This window comes from Macrobrachium nipponense, chromosome 17, assembly GCF_015104395.2.
Source record: "Macrobrachium nipponense isolate FS-2020 chromosome 17, ASM1510439v2, whole genome shotgun sequence".
In the NCBI taxonomy this organism is placed as follows: domain Eukaryota; kingdom Metazoa; phylum Arthropoda; class Malacostraca; order Decapoda; family Palaemonidae; genus Macrobrachium; species Macrobrachium nipponense.
In genome coordinates this window covers 29,991,519-30,012,856 of record NC_087210.1, presented here as the reverse complement: position 1 = coordinate 30,012,856, position 21,338 = coordinate 29,991,519, and the positions used below count along the sequence as shown (strand labels likewise).

The 21,338-nt window shown below is 40.0% G+C and overlaps 1 protein-coding gene across 3 annotated transcripts in view; it reads right to left on the bottom strand.

The window, feature by feature from the left end:
- The window catches only part of LOC135196156 (E3 ubiquitin-protein ligase RNF43-like), a 147,542-nt gene extending 126,421 nt beyond the window's left edge, over positions 1-21,121 (bottom strand). For 2 of the 3 annotated variants that reach the window (XM_064222720.1, XM_064222722.1), the window contains exon 1: positions 20,803-21,121. In XM_064222720.1, the coding sequence (XP_064078790.1) occupies positions 20,803-21,060 (258 nt within the window). In that variant the 5' untranslated portion in view covers positions 21,061-21,121. The remainder of the gene's footprint in view (positions 1-20,802) is intronic. The other variant, XM_064222721.1, reaches the window with a different exon arrangement.
- Between the last annotated feature and the right edge of the window lie 217 nt (positions 21,122-21,338).

Here is a 21,338-nt window from a genome sequence, read left to right as displayed (position 1 = left end):
GCGGATTCTACGTGGATTATTATATAACAGGTTTTCTCTCTTGAAAAGGGGAAGGAAAATGGCCAAACATTGCCATTTGTCAGCCTCATAACCTATTCCGCAAGTGTCTGTTTGTATGGTGTTTTGACGTTGCATGGAACCAGAGGTTATTCAGCAACGGGACCAACGGCTTGACGTGACTTCCGAACCACGTCGAGAGTGAACTTCTATCACCAGAAATACACATCTCTTACACCTCAACGAAATGCCCGAGAATCGAACTCGCGGCCACCGAGGTGGCAGGCCAAGACCATACCAATCACGCCACTGAGGCGCTTATTTCGCAGGTGATACATAGAAATATGCGACAGGTAAACGCAAAGAACGCAAATCTCGAGAGGCAGGAACAGCCAACTGGCTCCATGACTGACAGCTATCGATCATTCAAGATCAGTTGGAATGAAACTCAGCTGATATAGTCACTGGGAATGCAAGGCTTACTGGTCGACGTGGAATCCGGAGGAATTAACGCTTTTAATATCTCTATTAAAGAGAGAGAGAGGATGAAAATTTTCATCATTATCTTCAGATTAATTTCCCACTAGGGGGTGAAAACTACCTCGTCGGTTCCCTTTCGTTAAAACGGTACAAATTTTAACAGCGTAATGAAGGCAAGTGGTTATTATTTTTCTACATCTCTTTCTTTTCCTCCACCTTAGTTGTGATCTACACCAGTCGACTAACAAATAGGTAGGTGCCTAATTCACCGATTAGGTCAAGAGATGCCACATCGGACTCTCAGAGCGCGCCTGACCGTTCTCCATATCTGAGATTCGAACCGAGGCAGGTTTGCGAGCTGAGCGCGATACCATCAGGCCATGGGGCAAGGCAGACAGACAGACAGACTGACAGAGTTTCACAAAAGTAGCATCCACGAGATAAAACAGCCAGAAGCGCCCTGTCATGTAATAAAGCCAAAGAGATTCCTTCTATCATCACTGAGGCTCTAGACTGACTAACGTATGAGAAGAATGATTGTTGTTGCAACGACCATAACACTCCTGAGACCAGGTGTAGTGGCAGAAATATAATCTAAATAGGCACAACAATGTTTCACTGGTACATAACAAAAGCAACAACAGCAATAATAATCATAATAATAGTAACAAATGCAACGTTAACCTAAGCAATAGTAGCTTCAGCAGTATGGCACCGCTGGTCGTGGCAGCAAGGAGTTTGTGCAAGTGGTAGAGGAGGTACCAGATGAGCACATGGGTAGGGGAGAGGAGGGGGAGAAAGGGCCGGGGGGTAGGGGTACAGCTGTGAGCAACATTTTATACACTTTTTATACCCCTCACACGCGCGCTGTCGGAAGATCAAAAGAAGAGCGTCAACCTTGGGCCCTTTCTCTCTCTCTCTCTCTCTCTCTCTCTCTCTCATTCATTTACGAAAATTAGTGGGATATTTCAATCAGTCGTTCCACCTGTGCCTATAGCGTCTTCGATGTTAATTTCATAAAAAAATATTTCATTCATGTTATGTTTAATGCTCTCTCTCTCTCTCTCTCTGTCTCTGCTCTCTCTCTCTCTCTCTCTCTCTGTTATAGCAGTTTGTCTCAATTAATTAGTTTATGGATAACAGGTCCAGAGAAATCAAGAGAGAAATATGAATATTACTAGCAGTGATAATAATGGTCTTCCTTCAGCTCCGCTGTTAAATCGTCTCACATCTAATTATAGAAAAGCTTTCATCTTCCAAAGAGGAGATGGCTGTCTCGTTCTGCCGCTTTTCCCTTTATTATTCCCCTCTCTTTTCCCTATATTATTCCCCTCTCTTTTCAAAGTCATTCCTCCGTATGGCGTAACACTCCCTAGTGTTTCAGAGTATCACTCTTTTTTTATTGCAACTATCTGCTTAAAACCTCTTTTAATCATAAGCTTCAATAACTAACATACTTACTTCGCCTTTTCATCTCTGCTATGCGTTACCTAACATGAAGAATTCTCCTAGAATCATCTGTCCAATGTTGCTCTTAAACCTACCGTTCAAAAAAACTAAGACATTATGAAATGTTAATACTCCTCTATAATCAGCCTCTTCATGTCTACGGTTTACCCAATTCAAAAGTCTTCGTTATGCAACCACAATTTCTCTCTCCTCTCTCTCTCTCTCTCTCTCTCTCTCTCTCTCTCCAGACGTTTACCGTTTTGTTCACCTTTCTGTGACATATTTTTTCCCTCACTTCCCTGAGAATATGTTTCTTCCTACATATGCAAGTAGAGACAATCACCTCAGCATTCTTCCTCGTCATCTTTCCTCATTATTCCCCACAGGGAACTTTTCACATCTGGGAAAACTCTAACTCAAACATCGATCTAACACACCTTCTGCGATTATTTCCTTACTCTTCCATTTATCATACTTCCCCTTCATTGCTTTCGTCTCTCAGTTCCCTCCATCTTGGATTTCGCACATGTCGTCTAACCCTCCATTCCCTTCCTTCTTCTCTTCTTACTCCTCCAAACTATCCCATTCATTTTTGCTGTTCTCTTGCCTTTCGTTACTTCCTTCCCTTCCTATCTTTCGTTACTTCCTTCCCTTCCTATCTTTCTCGCCATCTTAATCTTCCTTTCTCTCGTTCTCTTCCTCTCTCCCTCCCTGGCCGTTCCACCACCTCTCCCTTAGTAAACAATGCAGCCGAGTGATCTATGAGAGGGTTTTTGTTTCGGGTCTTCAGACGTCTCGCTTCCTCTCGTGAGCCTCCCTTGATCCTCCTCATTAATTAGTGGGTTACTGTGACAACATTCTTTCATATAAACACACGCAAACACACACACAGACACTGTCCCTCCTGCTCGTCCCCGTTTCTGTCCTTACTGATTCCCTTTCGCTTATGGTTGGTTTAAAGGACGACGATTTATTTTTGATTCATATTTTTACGATAGGATCATCCACCATTTCTTTTGCTGGTATTATCTATATGTATGTTAATAGATTTATACACAGCCATTCGTAAATAAAGTTCGCCCCATATCTCCAGCTACTCGTTCGCTTCCTTCCTATGGTGTGAAGTCTCTCTCATCTGCTGCGTTTTCTCATTACTATTCTCTTGATCACTTTTCACGGCTTTTTCTCACAGTCTCCTTCCTTTCCCCTGACCCCACTATTTCCGCGTCTTCTGTTCCTTAATGATTTTTTTTTATCACCATTTCCACGTCTTATTTCTTCTCTTTCTCTCTCTCTCTTTTTTCTCAACTTTCTTTAATTACCTTGTGTCACCTCATCGTCCTACTCGTTTGTCTTCTGAAAGTATGTTGGCGAAGGTTCCCTTGGCTTTCAAAGCTTTCCACTTTTTTTCAAATTTCAGCGAACGATCGTGTTTCGTGTTTCGATTGGTTCTCTTATGAAAGTAGTCTACAAACGTTAACTGCAACACGGAAGAATATTTTATTCCCATAACTGACAAAGTGAAAATTCTACGCGTATTCGATTTTGCTCTATCCTTCCCTTGCATCATTCATTAACATTGGATTTTCGATCCTGTGGAAACTGAAGCGCCAAGTAGTGTCTTTCGACAAGTTCTATAAGTATGACTGCGCGTTAATAATAATAATGATGATGATGATGATAACGCTTTCAATGAAAAGGGCAACAATCCTAAGGAACAATCGCTGAATCGTAATTATGCTCCTCTGAAATTTTCCAAGATGAAATGTATGTTTTCCGAAACTGACTTTTACAATTAGCAAGAAACGAAAGAACGGAAACCCAAATTGGCCCACCTCAAAACTTTCAAAACTTCCAAAACTCTTGACTTTTGTATTGGTTGCAGCAGGAAAATTACTACTATCCTGGAACCAGCAAACTGATGGACACTGGACGAGGGGTGGGGGGGGGGGGGGGGGGGGGGGGGGGGGGGGGGGGGGGGGGAGGAGGAGGGGGAGGAGGAGGGAGGAGGAGGAGGAGGAGGGTCCTAACCCAAAAAAATGTGACAGACCGGACTTTTGACAAAAGAGAGATTGAAAAAAAAAAAAAAAACTCGAGTAAGGAGATAATACGAGAATGCACAATATAGAATTTAGGCCAAAGGCCAAGCGCTGAGACCTAAGAGGTCATTCAGCGCTGAAACAGAAACTGGCAGTGACAAGGGTTGAAAGTTGCAACCGGAGAAAAACGTCGCAATTGCACTTTGAATTGGAAGAAAGAGAATATGAAAGGAGGTACAGTAAAATGAATGAAAGGGGTTGCAGCTAGGGGCTGAAGGGACGCTGCAAAGAACCTTAAGTAATGCCTACAGTGCACCGCAAGAAGTGCACTGACAGCACTGACCCCTGAGGCGCGAGATAATTCCAAAATTTGCAACATTTAATAACACTTAATTCTTACAAAATGCAACTCGGTTATTCTGTAAATATTTCTAGGCTGAAATAGTCAATATTACTAAACAATTTTTGAGCGGTTGTCTTTGTCCATATCACGGACGAGGAACACACGTCTAACCTAAGCAATTACGCATTTCTGATGTACTTCCTAACGGTACTACACACACACACACACACACACACATATATATATATATATATATATATATATATATATATATATATATATATATATATATATATATAGAGAGAGAGAAGAGAGAGAGAGAGAGAGAGAGAGAGAGAGAGAGAGAGAGACTGCTACTTTGTGAGAGTGTAGTACTCGTACCAAAATGAGAATGTTCACTTCGTAGATGTAACCTCGTTCGCTTGCTTGTGGAATCCAGTGAAAGATATCTACTTCTTGAGTACACCTGGAGATGAGCTTCCAAGTCCTTCAACAACCAACTAAACATATACCGGAGCAAATGAGAAAGCACACGACTAAACCATCGTGACTTCAGTTAAAAAAAAAACGTCGGAGAGTTAACGCCAGCTTTTTATCAAAACCGGGGTAGAGACGACCGCGGATTATAAGCAAATGGGAAGGAGGAGGAGGAGGAGGAAGAGTGGAGAAGTAGGAAGAGTAGGAGAAGTAAGAGGAGGCGTAGGAGGAGGAGGAGGAGGATCAGGAAAAGGGGACGGGAGGTAAAAATCCCTGTTGCCAAGGAAACCTTTTCTAGTCTGGTTCTCCTCTGCTTCGAAAAACAGATGAGCTCCACCTGATCTATCTCTTCCTGGAGCATTCCATCTGCTCTTTCAGTATCGATTTCTCTCTCTCAGCCATGTTATCCATTTTGACTGTTTCCTGATACGCAAGATCCTCCTCCTGGTTAGTCTCGTGGAAACTCTGCTCCTCTCCCCAGATACTCTAAATCTACTTGACTACTCAGAGATTAATGAAACGCTACATAGAATAGATACCCTGTATTTCACAGGTATCACAGATATCTAAGACAGGCACGCGCACTTTACCACACACACACATATATATATATGTGTGTGTGTGTGTGTGTGTGTATGTGTGGTATACTACACTATATAGGCAAACAAACACTTATCCTTTCTGTATGAAATTGTGATCTTTAACTCCTATCAGCAAGTCTTCCGTTGTTTTTGCCTCCTAAAATTTATAAATACAAAGAATGAACCCCCAGTTAACACAATTTTTCTTACCTCTTTTTACTTCTTGGTAGCTATGGCAATCTTGTGAACCACTAAAAATCTCGGGGTAATACTCTGAATAACAACAGAATTGCATCCCTTATACAATGACGACAGAAACATATCTTGTACCTATGGACCTCAATTTGCTTATGCTGTGGACGCTTTATAACAGATCAAAGACTGGAAGACGACAGCTTGGCAGTAGCTACTGTTTCAGAGTGATAATTTGACATCATTAAAGAAGTCGGTCAGAATCCACGAAGAACTGCTGTTACCGACAAACATTCTCCCCAAGTCTCCCACATACCGGGATTTGCTGTTAAGTAGCAATGAGAGTCCAATGGTGTTAGTAGACTTAGTGATTTTTTTTTAATTACTGGGAAAAAAAGATTCTACGGAAACTAACGATGCGTCAGATATGGATGACAGTTGAACTGATGATAATGATTGTAATGGTGGAGGTGGTGATAATGATGGCATCGTTAATGAAAATAAAAGTTAAATCAATGATGTCGTAACTAATCAGCAGAGGATTTCTACTGGTTAAAACTATAGGTCACATCTAAAGATAATAGGAGGTACGTGAAAGAGCAAAAATATAATAGGCAGTGATACAACCGCACAGACATATGATCCGTTAAGTAATCGACAACGACCTGAGGCAGCAGGGCAAGGCGCCATTCCAGGGACCTCTCTCTCGCAAGGACTTCGGAGGATACCGACGATGTAGTACTGAAACACTACATAACCAATAAAGGTGTCTGCAGTGTCGAGCCACAGTAAGTACCTAACCTGAATGGGAATTTGAAATCATATGAAGAACCAATTCATGTAACGAATATCAGAGAGATAAACATTTTTCCTGACAATCATACAGGCCATGATCGAGGCATCCTTGTATCGACCACAGCAATTGAGACGAAATCCTGCAGCTCTAAACCAAACTGGAATGAGTAAGTGAACATACCACAATTCGTCCCCGTTTTTGCATAACTATAGGATATAATTTTATTAATTTTCAGACAAATTTTCTGCTCTCTATAATATTATAGGACTTCATGAAGGTATGACGGCTCAAAAAGAAAACAGAAATTCATATACGCAAGGATTGCAACTGTCTTCGTTGTTCCCTGGTTAACAACGCTGAAATTCGTATGACTGATGTCCGCCTTGCTGTTGGGAGCCTCAGGAGAAACATGAACTCTGTCGGCCATATAATTAACTTTAATAATAAAATGGCTCCTTATTCATCCCTCCTATAGGCAATGACTGGTCATGGTTTATCGCCTGAAAACATGATATTAGGTACAATGGTTCCTGTAATCAAAGGTAAATGGTCTTCTGCACGCATTTCTGATATTATAGGGCAATTACTGTGAATAGCTTCCAGCGCTAGTTGTTCGAGATAATTATCATGAAAGGAGAAGTAATTTAAGACAAGTAACTTCCATTTTAGTTTCAAGAGAGATCATTCTACTATAACCTTGTTCTTAAATGGGCCAAGAAACAGTCGCTTACTTTGTAACACAAACGTGTGTCGTTTACTGTTGGATGCAAGCAAAGTGTTGACTGAACCAAGTTATCCCAGATAATGCTTAAAAGAAAAAAATACTTCGGACCTATTTGTATGTTGCTTTGGAATATGCATTAAGAAAAAAGTCAAGAGTCCTATTCATCGGAAAAATTTTCGAAATCATTTTCTGTAAGGAATGGGGTAAAACAGGGCGGCATTATGTCTCCTATTCTGTTTTGTGTTGACGTAGATGATTTGCTTCTGTAACTAGCGGGTTGTGGTGTCGTATGCTATGCTTGGAGCATTCTTAAGAGGTTATGGTAAGTTGAGGACATCCCTCTGCTGGAGCTAGTGTTACTGCATTAAAAAAAATTAAAAAATGACAAATATGTAACAGCTACACAGGAACCAGATGTTCAGTTTTAACCCGAGAAGGGCCAGCTAATTATAACAGCCCAACACCTGACCCTGGAATTATGATTAATGACGACGTCGTAATCGTTTTCAAGTGTCATTCATTCACGGCATATAATAAATGATATTTATGAATATGACAGCAGCAGAGTGCCTGGCGAATTTAACAAGCAGTGTCTCGCTGACCAAGTTGGAAGTCATTGTGTGATACACATTGTATTGTCTTTCATGATTCACAGTTTCTACCTTTGTGTAGAGAGTATTAAAATTATTAGGTAGGGCCTGTAGAACGAGTTCGTCGAGCCACAGCTCCCTTCCACCACACTCGGCTATTGTTTGTGTGGTGTTTTTACGTTGCATGGAACCAGCGGTTATTCAGCAACGGGACCAACGGCTTCACGTGACTTTCGAACCACGTCGAGAGTGAACTCCTATCACCAGAAATATACACTTCTCTCACACCTCAGTGAAATGTCCGAGAATCGAACTCGCGGCCACCGAGGTGGCACGCCAACACCATACTGACCACGCCACTGAGGCGCTTGACCACACCACACTTGGCTAGTGTGCTCGTATACGAGCTCTGAACTCTGTTGGGGTGAATGTTAGAAGCGTTGAATATACTTGTGATTTAATTCTATGTATGTGTTGGTAATATTGTCAGACAATGAAAACTTGAGTCATAAGATAAAAAAAACCGTAGTAAGGGCATCATATCTGATAATGGATTTGTATAAAAATGAAAGAACGTAATTTAGAAAGAATTTTGATCAACCGAAGAATGTACGAATATATTTTGTTGTGCCCGTATTATATGCGACTTCCTTCCAAACAAGGGCATCATCTTTTACAACGGTCTTGTTGACAAGGACTTATTTTATGGATATCTATTCATTTCATTCTACTTCCATCTCCAGTTTTTTAACGACTTTAGGAGATTTGCATCTTGTGCTGCACAAACCCAGGAATACTTTCAGCGAGAATTTGTTCTTGTCATTCCATTGTTTTCGTTTGGCCTGAGGTTCAACTCTCACCATGATCATCACACTAAGCATTGAAACATTTCACTCGGAAAATGATATTTCATTACTCCGAAAAGGTATAATTCTGACCATCTATAGCGACTACGCGGCTTCTAAACCTACCTTACAGTGAAAGCAATTTCTAAAAAAATATAATAACTTTTAGGGGGAGGGGGTCTCTCTCTCTCTTATTCTACCTGGCTGCTCTTGTCCAAACTTAAAACAAAGTAAAGGCTTCCTTGCTCTATATTCCTTTAGCAAGAACGACAAGTATTCAACATTATCCTCCCTCTCTCTCTCAGTGGCCCACACAGTTTCGGGCAACAGGAATCTCGGAATGGCAGGACTGGGGATGCTGAATGCGGCAATGAAACAATGCACTTAATTAAACGCAAGTCCGATAAATTAGTGGCATCATTAAGAACAGCAGCAGAGGCAGCAGTAGCAGCAGCTACCATCAGCCGCAGGAGAGAGAGAGAGAGAGAGAGAGAGAGAGAGAGAGAGAGAGAGAGAGAGAGAGAAGAGAGAGAGAGAGAGAGCTCTCTTCTCCCAAGGATGTTGGGGCAGCCAAAAGGAAAGGACAACACGCGGAATGGTTGTGGCTTTTCATCAAAAGTCCATTAAAATGAGATTTTCCAAAAAGGCCGCAACGGCAGCTGTGCTCGGAGGAGGGGGGGATTCCAGCGTCTCATTAAGAACAAATAACCCATGATTTACCGACGGAAGTTCGACAGAGTCAACCAATTAAACCGGATTTGCAATCGGACCAAAGTCATAAATCAGCCACCAAGAGTTTGGCTTCACGATTCTGGGATTTCAAAGGAAATAATACTATAATGTTCGCTGGCTGCCCAGAGCGAGAGGACAAGAAGACCTAGAGACCTCTTCACTTTACAGGTTACACTCATGCAATACTGCGGCTGGTGGTTGGCTGAAGAACTGGGCACTCGCTTACTTTTCAGATTTATCATAAATATTCCTAAAACTTAAGTCTCAGGCCGTATGGCTCCTCCATTCATTTGTTTAAATTTTACAAAGCTTTGCTAGTGCAGCGCAGATAACTTGAATGGTTTATTTCGGTTTCTTTCATTTAAAATATAAAGAATCATTGGCGGTGTTCTGGTTTTCTTCATTGACACATAGACCAGTGGGGATGGATAATCTACTGACTTTGCCTGTATCAGTGTTTTCAAGAAAAGAAAAATGTTTAAAAAAAGGACATAGCATAGCAGTAAATATTCGCCATCATGTAAAATGGTTTTGAGAATTCTTCTTTTTGCTTACTGGAAAATATAAGAATATTCCAGCTTTTAAGGACGTACAAAGTTCCTCAGAACATATAAAACAAGATATTTACACGGCCTTTGTATGGAATATAAAATGCTATATATACTACTCTTACTTCACAAATATCCTTCCATCTGATGTTTCATTTTCACCTCCTGGTTTTTTTTTTTTTTTTTTTTTTTTTGACACGTATACGTACTGAGGAAGTTCTAGATCAGGTGTCTTATTTGTCAGCAAAGTAAATGTCAGGGAGAGCAGATTTATACAATAATAATGTCGCCCATCGCTCAAGTGCTGTGACAGCCATGTTGAATCGTTCAAACGGTAAGGTTATACACTGACGCTCTCTCTCTCTCTCTCGTCTATATATATATATATATATATATATATATATATATATATATATAATGAGAGAGAGAGAGTGAGAGAGAGAGAGAGAGAGAGAGAGAGAGAGAGAGAGAGAGAGAGAGAGAGCTAGCAAACCTTCTATTTGAAATCTTCATCCACAGCATTGGCTTCAGCATGAGAAACTTGCAAAATATCAAACGGAGACCCTGTTAATTACAATTACGACCAAGACGAATAAAAAACCGCATCGACAACACTCGCTAATACCGAAACCGGATATTCATGAGGCAAACCAGAAACTATTCCAAAGGAGTCGGGAATTAACACTATTCAGGGATTTCTTTCCGATATCGTCTCAGTATACAGCTCCCCCCACCCCCTGCCCCCTCTAATCAACCCCTCCCCTCCCGGCCTTGCATAAAATGTCCAAGACGAAATCAAAACCGAGTTGGCTTTCAAGACAATTTAATGAATTTATTCCATTTCATCGCATATTTTATGGACATCTATTCATCTCATTCTACTTCCATCTCCAGTTTTTTAACGATTTGCATCTTGTGGTGTACAAACCCAGGAATACTTTAAGCGAGAATTTGTTATTGTCATTCCATTGTTCTCGTTTGGCCTGAGGTTCAACTCTCACCATGATCATCAAACTAAGCATTAAAACATTTCACTCGGAAAATGATATTTCATTACTCCGAAGAGGTATAATTCTGACCATCTGTAGCGAGTACGCGGCTTCTAAACCTATCTTACAGTGAAAGCAATTTCTAAAAAATATAATAAGTTTTGGGGGAGGGGGTCTCTCTCTCTCTTATTCTACCTGGCTGCTCTTGTCCAAACTTAAAAAAAAGTAAAGGCTTCCTTGCTCTATATTCCTTTAGCAAGAACGACAAGTATTCAACATCATCCTCTCTCTCTCTCTCTCTCTCTCTCTCTCAGTGGCCCACACAGTTTCGGGCAACAGGAATCTCGGAATGGCAGGACTGGGGATGCTGAATGCGGCAATGAAACAATGCACTTAATTAAACGCAAGTCCGATAAATTAGTGGCATCATTAAGAACAGCAGCAGAGGCAGCAGTATAGCAGCAGCTACCATCAGCCGCAGGAGAGAGAGAGAGAGAGAGAGAGAGAGAGAGAGAGAGAGAGAGAGAGAGAGAGAGAGAGCTCTCTTTCTCCCCAAGGATGTTGGGGCAGCCGAAAGGAGGACACGCGGAATGGTTGTGGCTTTTCATCAAAAGTCCATTAAAATGAGATTTTCCAAAAAGGCCGCAACGGCAGCTGTGCTCGGAGGAGGGGGGGATTCCAGCGTCTCATTAAGAACAAATAACCCATGATTTACCGACGGAAGTTCGACAGGGTCAACCAATTAAACCGGATTTGCAATCGGACCAAAGTCATAAATCAGCCACCAAGAGTTTGGCTTCACGATTCTGGGATTTCAAAGGAAATAATACTATAATGTTCGCTGGCTGCCCAGAGCGAGAGGACAAGAAGACCTAGAGACCTCTTCACTTTACAGGTTACACTCATGCAATACTGCGGCTGGTGGTTGGCTGAAGAACTGGGCACTCGCTTACTTTTCAGATTTATCATAAATATTCCTAAAACTTAAGTCTCAGGCCGTATGGCTCCTCCATTCATTTGTTTAAATTTTACAAAGCTTTGCTAGTGCAGCGCAGATAACTTGAATGGTTTATTTCGGTTTCTTTCATTTAAAATATAAAGAATCATTGGCGGTGTTCTGGTTTTCTTCATTGACACATAGGCCAGTGGGGATAGATAATCTACTGACTTTGCCTGTATCAGTGTTTTCAAGAAAAGAAAAATGTTTAAAAAAAAGGACATAGCATAACAGTAAATATTCGCCATCATATAAAATTCCAGCTTTTAAGGACGTACAAAGTTCCTCGGAACATATAAAACAAGATATTTACACGGCCTTTGTATGGAATATAAAATGCTATATAATACTACTCTTACTTCACAAATATCCTTCCATCTGATGTTTCATTTTCCCTCCTAGTTTTTTTTTTTTTTTTTTTTTTTTGTCAAGTATACGTACTGAGGAAAGTCTAGATCAGGTGTCTTATTTGTCAGCAAAGTAAATGTCGGGGAGAGCAGATTTATACAATAATAATGTCGCCCATTCGCTCAAGTGCTGTGACAGCCATGTTGAATCGTTCAAACGGTAAGGTTATACACTGACGCCTCCCCTTTCTCTCTCTCTCTCTCTCGTCTTTATATATATTATATATATATATATATATATATATATACATATATATATATATATAATGAGAAAAGAGAGAGAGAGAGAGAGAGAGCTAGCAAACCTTCTATTTGAAATCTTCATCCACAGCATTGGCTTCAGCATGAGAAACTTGCAAAATATCAAACGGAGACCCTGTTAATTACAATTACGACCAAGACGAATAAAAAAAAACCGCACCGACAACACTCGCTAATACCGAAACCGGATATTCATGAGGCAAACCAGAAACTATTCCAAAGGAGTCGGGAATTAACACTATTCAGGGATTTCTTTCAGATATTCGTCTCAGTATACAGCTCACCCCCCACCCCCATGCCCCCTCTAATCCACCCTTCCCTACCCGGCCTTGCATAAAATGTCCAAGACGAAATCAAAACCGAGTTGGCTTTCAAGACAATTTAATGAAAATATTCCATTTCATCGCAAAAACTACTACTTGCGAATCCAAGATCGTGAAACCGGATAATCGTGACAAACACACACACGCACACACACAAAGAAACATTTTGCTATAGTAGATTCACATCAACCGCCCATTTGATGTCTAAGCCAGTGTCCCTTACGACGCTCCTGATTTGTTGTTGATAAGCCAATCACAGGGCTGGTAACCCTCAGTCTCTCGAGAGAGTTCAGATAGGCAGGATGTATATTCCACCTCTCCTGAGAGATACTTTTGAAAGACGTATCCCTCAGTAGAGGTGGAACATAGATCCTACCCATGTGAACTCTCTCTCTCGAGAGAATTACCAGCCCTGTGATTGGCTTATCAACAGCCAATCGGAAGCGTCGTAACGGACTGACCTAGATAATCAAATGCACGGTTGATGTGAATCTACTATAGTGTATTTCTCGAGTAATATAACTGTTAATTGATGGATCAAATGTATACTGAGACTGTGGCAATGAATCATCTAGACAACTGAACGGATTGACAGTTAACGATGAAAGAACACTATACTAAAACTGCCTGCTCGTTAATCATGTACTTAATGCTATTGGTTAACGATGGATGAAATTGACAACGAGCTGATAAAATGACTAATAGAACGCCAACCTATTACATTTTACGTTTTATTCCGAAATACAAACATCAGATAACCTAGAGAAACTTTTATTTTGCAGTCACTGTACTTCATCGATTTTCAATCAATGTAGAGAGAGAGAGAGAGAGAGAGAGAGAGAGAGAGAGAGATGGTTTCCAGCAGATGTACAACCGACGTAATTAAGGAAAAAATAAATAAACGCTGCACATTCATCATCAAGTGTATCCTTTCTTTGAAGTCGTATCAGCCGCCATTATTTTACGGTCGATAGATTGCCCATTCCTTTTGAAAAGACAAACCAAGTCAATAAAAAACATTTCCTTCACAAAAAGAAACTAAGAAACCAATGCACGAAATCCGAAAAAAAAAAAACTTAGTAAAAACATCCGGTAAATATAGACACCGAGAGAGAGAGAGAGAGAGATGACTGAGGCTAAGACTAAGCGGAATATGTACGGTGCGGCACATCAAAGGGAGCGCACGTCAATTTATTTTCCTCTTTCCGACCTTCAAAGGGGAAAGATTAAAGTAAGAATGTAGTAACTAAGAATGTAGGAGATCTCTAATATGAGGGAGAAAGAGCCTTCCTAACTACCAATTCAAGGGTTTAATCACTCGTTAGCATGTTAACTCACGTCGGACTGTGAAATGATTTTGCTACTCTCCGCTCTTAACAGGTCGAGAGGCGAGTGACTACTCGGTGGAATTTTTTTTTTCGCCAAGAGTATCGTACAGTTAAAAATGTATAATAGATTCATGCAATTATAAAAGTAATAGCAATTGCAATAGAAATGCCATACCCAATATCACGCTAACAAATGACAGAAAAAGAAACGAATGATCTGCCTCTATTTACACATTTGTTTAACATACCACACGCACACATATCTGTCTTTATCAGTCTATAAATATATATATATATATATATATATATATATATATATATATATATATATATATATATAATACATAAGGGAGAGTAGATAAAAAAAAATATCTAACAAGTATTATAATGATTATAACGTTTTTTTCCGTGGGGTCAGAGTTACTGACATTTGAAAAAGAATCACCCCACCTACAACAGATACCAAAAAAGTACAAATATGAGAGAGAGAGAGAGAGAGAGAGGGCGGGGCGGGGCGACTTAAATAATAATAAGCATCAAAGTACTAATATTGAGTATTGTAGACATCATTTGATGTCACCTACGAAGAGGGGGCAAAGGAAAGAGAATAAATGAGGCAGAGGGAGAGGGGAGGCGAAAGAGGGGGTTCAGGAGTGATAGGAAAGAACATGGACGGAGGAGGACAAAGATAAAGCAGATAAACAAACAAATGAACTAAGAAACAAACATGGAAGAAAACTTCAAACGAAGATCTGGAGGCGGTTTCTTTGAGTCTCGGTCCAAAGTCTCCCACTAACCACAAAGTCGTCTCTGTTTTTATGAAAAAGTAAAACATTCTTTTATCTTGTTAGCGGGAGTTTGGCTACAGTTTTCAGTTAATCCCCACAATTCATTTAGACATGTTTTTTTTTTGCTGAAAATCAAAAGGAATCACTTCGCAGACAAACAAATAAGCCACGTAAAACAAGATAAAAGTTGAATGCCTCAAAATACAACAATTAAAATATCACGCATTAAAGTATTAAACATCAAACACAACATTTATAAAATAATACAAAAAAAACTGAAAACTAGAGAATTGTGATGGCTAAGAAATTGCAGGATTTTGAAGTAGAACGAAAATCCGTAAAATCAAGAAATTGCGAGACATAGTTCTCTTTCTCGACATCTGTCTGCTGCAAACCTTAAAGGAGGAGCAGAAGAGAAACAACGCATAGTTTTATATCATCTAGACAATCCCATATGCCTAGCATACAAGTTGAGAATATCTTCGTTGGTCTCAGGTAAATAAGAAAAAGGCCCGAACACGAACTAATCCCAACCAACTCAGATAAGGGATAAAGAAAGCTTCAATATACCCCCCACCTTACTTCCAGTAAACAACAAAAGAAACAAGAACACAACGAAAGGGAAAAGACGAGGAAATAGAAAAGCACTTTCCTCAGAGAGTTGACACATGAAAAAATCCCGACATTTATAATTAACTCTGGAAGTTGAAGCTGCCTCCTTCAAGGGAAGGTCATAAATATCATCAGGAAATGGACACGAGAAGAGAGGACTTCTTCCCACCACACTTGGAAGCTTCTTGTCTATTCACCATCAAAGGAAATAAGAAATGGGGAAGTTCAAAGGCACAGATGAGCGGAGAAAGAGCACAGGATCAAAACCAGCAACAAGGAATTTGCTCTTGACATTACGATAAATGCTTGGTGCCAGACCTACCTATAAGAAGTAAGTTTGCTTGGGTTTCGAAATGTACTCAGAAACGTACGCCCGCCCAAACACTAATTTTTAATATCTATATATATATATATATATATATATATATATATATATATATATATATATTATATATACACATATAAATATAAACTTCTTGTGTGTGTGTGTGAGAGAGAGAGAGACGAGAGAGAGAGAGAGAGAGAGAGAGAGAGAGAGAGAGAGAGAGAGAGAAATTGCAAAAGATGATTACACAATTTTTGAATAAAACAAAATAAAGCCATGATTTTCAAAATGCCCATAAAAAAAAAAAAAAGGCAAGACATTTCTAATGCAATACAATAATGGTAGAACTTTAAAATAGTTGAAATGCAAATGAATATTTAGTATAACCCTGTTTTGCTAATGAAACTTCGCGGGAAAAATGAATTGTTGTAATTCTCTTGCCCAACCAGGAACCCTGGACACAGAAGAGACCAATGGAGATCGCTCGTTCACTAGTCACTTTTAATTTCGCTTCTACTTCATGAATTTATGCTTTAATGAGTTCACCGGGCTGGGGAGAGAGGGAGAGAGAGAGAGAGAGAGGAGAGAGACGAGAGAGAGAGAGAGAGAGAGAGAGAGATGGATGATTAAGATTTAATGACAAGGAATTGCGTGATTTAACTCATTATCGCTTCTGATTGTCACAAAAGCGTTAATAATTGCTCGTCAAGTCAAGAACACTATCAAACAAACAAACAAAATGCATTCAAGTTGGCACAATGTTCGTGTCTCGTTACTTGTCAGTCAAAATTTCCCATAGACGATAGTGATTTCACTATAGTGACGAACATTAATTACTGTGCATGCAGTTGTCAACAGAACAGACTGTCGATATGTAAAAAGAAAAAACTTGCGCAAGTCATAATTTATATATAGGCTATCTATCTACACACAAACAGGCATACATTCATATATATTATATGTCTATATGCACATAAAGTTTAAAATGCGCATAATACGGTTCACACGACAAAACCATGTTATGATCTGCATACCTGATTAGCAGCAAGAATACAACAAGAGATATATCTTGCTGTTATTTTCACAAACACAGACATACAAACTATATACATATATTTATATATATATCTATATAGTATATATATATATATATATATATATATATATATATATATATATATATATATATTATATTATATAGTTTGTCGCGCACGCGCGCAGACCTGAAACAGCCAAAGGAACATCCAAGTTTCACTAGTGATCTAAACCTTTTATTTATTTGCTAACAATAACAATAGGACCGACGATAACTGTAAAGAATCTGCAACCATGACAAGCTGTGGAACCCCCAATTTTAGTTGAGGAGTAACAGCAATTCATGAGCATCTCTCTTTTGTTCAATTATCAGCCAGTTTAAAAATGCTTGCTTGCTTGCTTGGACGGTGCACTAGAAGCAGGAAGGTTGGGGCCAAACATTTGCAGGGTTGTGATTAGACATTAGCGACAAGAATCCAACCTACGCTTAGTGTTCATCAGAGGACAGACATAAAACAAGTGAAATTCTAAATAGAGGAAAGAGGGATCAAAATAAGAGGAAAGGCTGACAGAAATCAGCCGAGAGCGTAAAAGGAAGCCGAGTTGAAAGAACAAACAAGAACGGAAAAAGGAGGGAGAAGAGGGGGAAGGGAGAACTGGCAGGCAGGAGGAGCTTCGGCGTTTAAGCAAGATCAATAAGCATATGATACCTGATACAGAGAAGTGTTGCAGGATTAGGAGGAGGATTAAACACCAAGTACGGGGGATCACACACCACAGACGGCGACTGCCGCCGGTCACGCCGACTTTGTACTTATGGTGACAACGGAAGGAGCTCGCCATGAATTCCTTTCTGCTGCTCATCTCTCCCTCTCTCTCTCTCTCACTCTATTCTGTGTACACACATATATATATGTGTGTACGTACACAAACATATATATATATAAACATATTTATATATATATATATACATATATCTTTTATTGATAAATAAAGAAATGACTATACTTAACATCTTGGCAACTCATGTTTAGTAAAGGACAAGTCGAAAGGCCTCGCAGCAGCTACTTCATTATTTCAGTTTCATTTATACATACATACATATATACATACACACACACATATATATATATAATATATATATTACAATCTAGTATATAAATGTACCGCTGCCACAGAGGTGCTTCTGTAACCAATCATAATGAATTTTTGCATCACTTGACGAAATCGTTTCATACTCGTGCAACAATCAACACAGTCATCTGAAAAAAACAACGCCTACTTGAAGGACCAGCGACTACAAACAGTCTGCAACAAACAAAGCAGCAAACAATACCAAACTACCGATCTTCCAAAAGCGGCTTTCAAACACCCACAGAAACTTGGCAAAGAACAACAAACACAAAAGAAACAAAAACATGATGAGCTGTACTCGATGCCTGCTTCCAATATGCAGCCTTAACAATCATCATTTTTATGTTTTCTTGTCTCTCAACGTGTTGCTTTTGAATACTTTTTCGCTACATGAAATTCACCTTCCCTCAGTTGCAATAATCATCATGCTGTACGTTACTGTTCGCAATATTTTCACATTTAATAATAATAATACGGCCAATATTTCAATAACAAAAAACAGTAAGAACAATAATAAGAGCATACCATTATGACCATCGCATTAGCAACAGCTAGAATAGTAGAGGAGCAACAGCAACATTCTAATTTCATCTACTATAATACTTTCCGCCTCGACGATTCTCACCATGAGATCAGCCTCGAGTCAGAACATCCTCTGCTTGATGCACCTGGACTGACTCAAAGGCGAGATGTGATTTATGACAGCCATTGTCCGACCTTCTGTGTGCTTGTTTACTTACATAGTGAGCATACAATTCCACATTTCTTCAGTATGTGTTCATACACTTATATATAAAGGTATATGCTAAGTAAAGGACGCTTGAACGTCGAAAGATCTCGCGGATACTCCTTTGTTTATTTTCCCTCGTGGCATATACCTTTATTTATGGATTTATCACGTTCCTAACTTTCGTGATTCCGTTATACATACACTAATATTATATATATATATATATATGATATATATATATATATATATATATATATATATATATATATATATATATATATATATATAAAACCATTTCACTGACTCGCCTTTTCAAACGGCATTAGTTTACGACTTGACCAATTTTTCACAGGGTACGGGAATTGGACGACCTTTCTTTTCATTCTATTCACGAGGCTTAGATTACAACGACATGAAACTCCTTTATCTATCAAACAATTTACAAAAGACATCTCCACCAAGATTCTGACGACAACAACTGTCTTGAAAGCGACACAATGCCTCTTGAACTAACGTACCACTGCGTACGTTAGCTGTCAAAACAAGTTACGATGATGATACATGGCCATATAATCATTCGCTTTCTGCTCGAAAAATATGCCCCAATAAAGAAATATTAACTGTTGGTGAATTTTGATAATTTCGGTCATGTTCCAACCTCATACAATGTTTATATAAACTGTCCACACAAAACTGCATTCGTACGCTTCAAACAATCCTTCTAAACAAGTCTATTTGACGTAGAAACTAAAGAGGGGCAGTAATAAAACTTCAAAGCTTCAAGAACTGAACTCGCGCATATGTATATAAGTAAATTCGTTTTCAAAAATCTAATTCCACTACTTTATCAATAGAGAATAAAAAAGTGAATGCTAAAAAAAAGGCAGTAGGAAACGTCCACAACTGCAAATATGTTCAATACGTGAAAATAATAATGATAATGAACATCTTAATAACATATAATTTAAAAAAAGACATTAAAGTATTTCTTAACAATAATAAAAAGAGCGAATCTCTTGGCATTAACTTCATCAAAGACACAGAACACGAAAACCTGGCAGACTACAAAACATGTGGGGTACAATGTAATCTATCTTATACAGAAGAGAGGAAAATAAACATTATGTGTTGGACTAAGAAAATCACGGACCAATAAAATACAACCGAAAGAGATCGTGGTCGACCAAAATACAATTTTAATAAGAATATGTACCGCTGAGCCACAAACGTTAAACCACAAAACATTTTACGGGAATTTTACTGGCAAAATTCTCACTTTCTCTTGAGAAATATCTCTATTTCGATTGAACAACACTAAAAACAAACTAATGAGAGTTATATCGTTGTTTATCCGTCAAACACTCACTCTGAACAGAAGAGGAACCATGCTAACCGTCAGGGTAGGTAACTATCGCCATTAAAATTGTAAATTTTCCATACAAAGTATAATCACTTCGATTGTGTTATGAAATAATTAAAGAACGCCTGGCACGCACAGGAATAGGGTATCACTCACTCACACACACACACACACACACACACACACACACACAGAGCCCACAAAGGTCTTCATACTTAGATGCAAATGAGCCAATCCGAAACAGAAAATTTCTTTTATGGGAATCATGCTGGTAATCATTCACCTCTTCATAGACCAGATATCAGTCATGATTATCACTTCTTACTTTATGAGACGTTCTCTTTCCTTCATGTCAGTGTGTCAACGGTACACACATATATCTCTCTCTCTCTCTCTCCTCATCTGTGTCTCTCTCTCTTATTCAAGCTGCGACCCACTTGTGACGCTCTTAACGACGGTTCTCTCTCTCTCTCTCTTTCTCTCTACCTTATACACATGCATCTTAGGGTACCGACCAGACACAAAGGAGGGCTGTGGTGTCCGAGGAGAACCTCCGACAACATCGATCTGCCCGTTACAGCTCTCCTTCTTCCTTCAGGAGGCGGAAGGTGGTGGACGAGCTACACCGACAGAGACGGAGGAGGAGGCGACGGGGACGAGGAGAAGGAAGAGTGCGGAGAGAAAGAGCACAAAGATGAGGATGCTGAGCATCATCCTTACCTGAAGGAACTTCCCCTCAGCGGGGCCAGCGGTCGCCAAGGGCGAGAAAGCCCCCCACACAGTTAGCTCCTGCTCTATGTACTTGCCGTGGCGGTCTTGCATGGGTACAGCCACAGTCACCAGGGCCCGGCGCCCCCCCGTGGGTGTTAGCCCCTGGGTGACCTCCGTGGCTGTGACCTGAGCTATCAGACACAGCAACACGGCACAGAGCCCCACCGGGGTTGGGGAGGGCAGGAGTGTGTGGCGCGAAGCACTCATCAGCGCGCACAACAACAACCACCCACCATCACTGACACAACCACACTGAAGTCTTCAACTCACACAGACTCCCTCCCCAGGCCCCAGTCCCGTCCGTCCCGTCCCTACCTCCCTACCATCCCAACTCCCTCCCCCCTCCCCCACCCCCACTACCGCTGGCACTCAATTCCCCCAGCAGGGGCTCCCCCGGCACTGCGATCTCCTCCCCCCCCCTTCAATCTCCCCTCCCCCCTTTCCCGACCGGGGCGGCAGCGAAAACTCACGCACGTACGCACAAA